The 5,809-nt window shown below is 42.8% G+C and overlaps 1 protein-coding gene across 1 annotated transcript in view; it reads right to left on the bottom strand.

The window, feature by feature from the left end:
- The window catches only part of CARHSP1 (calcium regulated heat stable protein 1), a 44,452-nt gene that overhangs the window by 31,353 nt on the left and 7,290 nt on the right, over positions 1–5,809 (bottom strand). Inside the window, exon 2 of the mRNA XM_019507478.1 lies at positions 2,736–2,858. Coding sequence (XP_019363023.1) covers positions 2,736–2,858 — 123 coding nt within the window. The remainder of the gene's footprint in view (positions 1–2,735; positions 2,859–5,809) is intronic.

Here is a 5,809-nt window from a genome sequence, read left to right as displayed (position 1 = left end):
CCCCCATGCTGCAGAAAGCCGTGCCCCCCCCCCCCACGCCTCTGGATGACCCACCCCGTCCCAGGGCCCCATTCACCCCAGCCCCTGCTCCTGCCCCTCTCCCTCCCTCACTGTGGGGGCCTCGATCTCCCCCTGCCTCTTCCCCTCCACAGACTCATCAGATAGGGAAATCTGGAGATTTGAGGGTTCAGTGGGGCAATTGTGAGTTGGAGTTACTTTGGCTTAGAAATCCCGACAGTTGGCAATTACTGGGTACGCACTTCATCCCATGGTAAGAATTCTCACAGGCACAACTGAGATGTGTAGCTTGTGAGGGAAGGTGAGAGCAACCAAGATAGTTCTGTGCAGGTGTTTTCAGAGGAAATTTAGAAAAAAGGTTTCAAGGACTGCATGGCACTTTTACAACAGAAGTATCAGTGAAACTTGAATGAGATGGAGAGAGAGAGCAAAACAATTACACAATTAGACAAAGAATAATGGAGAAATTGATGCAAGAGGACAGAGAAAAAGAAGCAAACATGATACAAACTCAGAGAACTGTGAATAAAATGAACTCAAATGGCTAAAAATGTGAAGAGAAGGATTTTTCTAGTGTTTTACATGCATCCACAGCTAGGAATCTGGGAAACAAAACAAAAGGAATAAAACATTCTCCCATATATTAAATGGCAAATTGATATAAATGGGTGCCACTGAAACCCAGTGGAATGACATATTCAAGGACAGAAAGAGAGTATTTTACACACAGTAAGACAGAGTATTTTGCATTACGGATGTGAAAGGTTAAACGATTAATCACTTAACCGATAAGTGCAGTGATAACTGGTTAGTTTACTAGAGTCTTACTAGAATCTCTCATTCCTTGGAGTCTCAGACCAGGAGAGACTCCCTCTGCCTGAGGAAGGGTGACTGCGCCCAAAAACTTCCTAAGAACCGTTTTCCCCAACTTCTCAGTTGGTCTAATAAAAGATATCACATCTAACCAAAGAACCTTGCCCATCAGTTAATTGTTTAACTGATATAGAGGAGGTTAAATGAATAGTTTTAAAATGATATTTACATCCCTATTCTACATTCAAAGATAAGATTTTGTGTTTTAAGCTTATTGATATTTCAGAATCACAGGATCCTGAATGCATACAGACCAATGCAATAACAAAGCCCAGGAGGGCTAGATACAGACTACTCAGTCAAACCAGAGAACAGAAACAGCAATGATCTGTAATGTGTAGGAAGAAAAATTGTGGTGTTATGGGGGACTTTAATATGGAAGACGTATACTGAAGATCTCCTGCAGCCAACAGTAAATCACTGCTGTTGTTTCTAGAAATTGTGAAGGCAGTACATTTTAACCCAAAAGTTACTATTCCTCTTTTCTGAACTTTATTACAACAAATAACGATGAAATCTAGACTGAAAGCTAGGGTTATCTAGGGACCAGGAATTATGAGCTTCTTACATTCAATATGGCAAAACAGATGGTCCCTGATCAATAAAAGATGCACCTGATGATTCAAAAGAGCTAATTTCCCAAAGCTGGGAAAAAAAAAAAAAAAAAAATCACAAGAGAAATTGATTGCGGGGGGGAAATTTAAATAGAAAAAAAGTATGAAAGATAACTGGGGGTTCTTTGAGAAGACTGCATTTGTATGAAGAAAAGACACAGTCCAGCAAACAAGGCACACCATAAGTTTGGCTCATTCCATGACGACTGAAGGGAGGAATTAGAAGCAAAAAAATCGACTATGGAAAAATGAGAAAAAGTGGGAAATACATTCAATTAGTTAGAAATTATAACATACAGAAAACAGATAAAGGATGTTAAGGACATCAGGGGAAAAGTGTTTATATCAAGACCACAAGGATTTTAAAAAATATGTTACAAAAAAAAATCTAAGACATGAAATAGGCCTATCAGTAGGTGTTGATGATCAAATTGATGATAATGATGCACAAAAGAAGTATTTAATATTTATTTCTGTTCTGTATTTGGAAAGAAGTAGGATGATGATAGAAAAAGTCAGGGTGATTAACTACTGCAACAAGTGAGAAGGAAAATGGAGCAGTTTCTCCATCAAGAACACTTGTTTTAAAAATCAAGGCTGAAAACTATATTTTTAGTAAAGCACAAGTATTGGGCTCAATACAGGGGTCACATGGGGCATTTAATGGCTTGTAATATAAAAGGTCAGATTAGATCAGTGATTCTCAACTAGGGTACCAAAGCACCCACACTACTGCGAGACCCTTTCAAGGGTGCTGCCACAAGCAGGTGAACCTGTCCCACACGACACTGTTTCCAGAAGGTGCAGACAGGGCCGGACTATGAAACAGCTGTAGCAGCAGGGGGCACTCCTGTTTGCATTAGGTGTACCGGATAAACTGGGTAAACTGAGGCACTACAACAGTGTTTCTTAACCAAGGTGCTGCTAGTTTCAGAGAATTACAGAAGGGAACCTCATGTTTACAAAGGTTGAGAACCTCTGAATTAAATGATCAGACAGCCCCTTCCGGCCTTACATTCTACACATTTACAGTAGTGCTGGGAAAACAAATAAGCAAGTGAGCAGCTTAGATTATTGTCAATACATTTGTGTAACTGTTCCTTACTGAGATTAGGATGGCACATTACAACCTATTTTCTTTTATTATCTGAGCAAAATTAAAAAAAACCCCCATAGAATGCAAGGTTTGATTTACTTTACGGCCTCTTCCCTCTGACTTTAGAGACTCACTCAGAAATGTGTACAAAGATGTCTGGCCCTCCATCTGCAGGAGTAAGGAAGCCATGGCCTTTGGAACGACAGAAGCATTTGCAGACTCCTTTATAGATGGGACCTTCAGAGGCCCTCACAGTGCTGCAAAGAGAGAGGGACACAAATAAGGAAGTTGCATTCAACAGTTACATGTCAGCTTTCCTCAAAAGAAGAACTAGAAAAATGCCAAACAAACTGATCATGATAGTCTGTTCAGTCATACGTCAATTAACACACCCCTCTATGCCAACTGCTTTAACATTCACTGTCACAAATGCACACACTTTACCTAGGACCTCACAGACCTTGATGTGAGTTTGAATTCTCTCAAAAAAACAAAGGAAATGAACCTAGGTCTCCTATAGTTGGACAACTGCCCTAGACTCTAGGTCAGCACTTCCCAAACCTTTCCTCAGCAGGGCCCCATTTCTTCAACATGGCTTCTCACTCCCAATCTGCAGCCCCTCTCCCCCCAGGTAACCTTCACTCCCCACCTACTCCTGGACCTGCCAGTGACCCTCACTTCTGACCTACAGCCCCCTAGCCTTGTTGGTGCGCCTCATTCCCAACCCACAGCCCCCAGCCCCACCCCAGGTGCCCCAGGTCCAGGGCCTGCAACTCACAGGAGGCAGCAGCTGCTGTGGCCAGAGCAGAGCACAGAGCCCAGCTCTCCCCTACGTCAGCATGGCCTGTCCCCCATTCCCCTCCCACCGCGTTGCCTGTGCTCCACCTATCCACTCAAACCATCACATGTGCCCCCTCTGCCCCCAAAGACTTACCTGGACGGAGCTGCTCTCCACTGCTGCTTGGATTCCACATGTGTATGGCACCCCCTGCTTCCGATCGCCCTCCCCTGCTCCCCCTAGCCCCACGCAGCCCATTGCAGGCTGGAACTCTGCCAGCTGGCAGGGAGCAACCCACATTTTTCTCCTTTAAAAGAGAAAATCCATGTTTTTTTGCAGCAAATGGAAAACCTGAATCCCTGTTTATTGTTACCTCTTCTGCTGATGTTGCAAACCCAAATGGGGTTGAGAACCACTGCCCTAGGTTACTGTATAAACGAGTGCCACCACTGCACTATGTATGAAGTCTAATCCATCAGGAGATGAAGCCTCTCCCAGGAAAGAAACTAAAATGCTCAATTTCTGGAGCTTCACTGGGTCCACATGCACCAGGCACCAAGCTTTGTCCTGTCAGAATGGAGGTTCTTTTATACTTGCCCAGACCTTCAGGTGCCTGGGAAATGACAAGATGAAGAACTGAAACATGTACTGTATGGACTTCAGGTACCTCCAAAGTTAGGGGACTTTTCCAAATGTTATTTCTGGGCTCAGGTATTTAAATTCCACACAAGTCCTGCTTTATGTGACTAGCTGATGTTTTGGATCTGGTTCTGTAGGTGACACGCCTAACATCTGGCCTTCAGCAAGTAAAGGACTATTAGGAAGAAAGGAAGAAAACAAACAACACAGCAGGAAAAAAACTGTGTTCTTATGTAAAAACATAGTGGAAAGGCAAGGTAACAGCTGAAGAATACAAGTTCTGTGAGCCCTGAGGGAGATGAAAGCACTGATGTGATTGAATAGGTATAGCTACTATCAAACAGGGAAGCAGCTGCCCATGAAACCTGACCTAGTGCTAACACTTATGCGCTTTCCACCTGGTAGCACAGCTTTGCTTTCTGTACTGCTCCCCTGTGGAATCTAATCCAAAATTTGTGGGAAGGGACATTGCAATGCTTATCAATGGTCTGGCTTTTGCTTTCCCAAGCTCAACTATATTGCTGTTTCTCTGACATGCTCATTTCAGATTTGTGGACTGGATTCGATTATGGCTCTCCAGGGCCAACCCTCAGTAAGTCATTCATATCGCTGCTTGGATACAGGCATCATGAAATGTATGATATTAGTTAGACATGGACTGAAGTCACCCAAAAAATCTGCTCTGTTCCCGAATCCCATATTTGAAACACGAGCTCCAAGAGTAGGGAAAAAGAGGAAGAGAATCTTAAAACATGCCCAAGAGGAAAAATTGTGTCTATTAGCCATTCAGATTTGTAGTTCCAAAGGCTGCCCAAGAGCTTGATCTGGGTTTTGTTAACTGATTATGTATTGTAAAATGAATAAACAGTTCAGGAAGAAGGGGCAGGAACTTGGGCTCCACTCCCACTGGGCTACAGAATCAAGGCCCCCTTTTGTGCTCTTTCTTCCTGGCCCCACAAATCTTAGCTGAGCTTCAACAGGAAACTCCCATCCCAAACAGTTTGTAGCACAGTGATTACTATTCTCCAAGGAGATGAAAGATAAAGGGTTTGAATCTCTTCAGGCTGAGAACAGCATTTAATCTAGGGCTTCTACTTCTTGGGAAAGTGTTCTACCCTGTAAGAGTTTACATGAGGTGAACAGCAGCACTTTTAAAAAGAGGAAGCAATTGCAATTGATGAAGTGAGCTCCAGTTGACAAAAGCTCATGCTATAGATCTATTTTTGTTAGTCTATAAGGTGCAAATCTACACTGTCTTCTACTAGACTTCAGATTAACATGGCTAACTACGTCACAGTAGGAAAACACACAGGACAAACAGGTCAAGTTGGCTAAATACAGTAACACTTGAAACACCAAGAAGTTGAAAAAACAAAGCCTTGCAAGTGTAGTCTTTTTATTCTGTATGCCAGACCCCTGGCTGTCTTTCAGCTCTTCAAAGTTAATGAGAAGGTTTCTATTGCTTTCAACAGGGTTGGATCGTGGCCTGCTGGTAAGGTTTGTTTTTTATCACAGGTACTCAGCCAAAATAACCAGCTTGTGAGCTCTTTGGAAAGAAGCTTCTGCAATATTTATTTCATGAGGTCACCAAAGGAATCTTGTCTTGGGAAAATGCTCAGGAGGTCTGCATTGCACAGAGGGAACAAGGATCAAGAAAACAGTACAAGTCAGAATGTACTGGAGATGAGGGACCAAGTAATTCAAAACATGACACAAACTGTGTATAAAAGCCTCATACAGACATTCAGTATCCAAATGAACTCAATGATACTGTGCTTACAGCTTGTACAC

This window comes from Gavialis gangeticus, unplaced genomic scaffold (genome assembly GCF_001723915.1).
Source record: "Gavialis gangeticus isolate Ggan-Ray unplaced genomic scaffold, GavGan_comp1, whole genome shotgun sequence".
Lineage (NCBI taxonomy): Eukaryota > Metazoa > Chordata > Crocodylia > Gavialidae > Gavialis > Gavialis gangeticus.
This window is presented reverse-complemented; position numbering and strand designations above follow the sequence as displayed.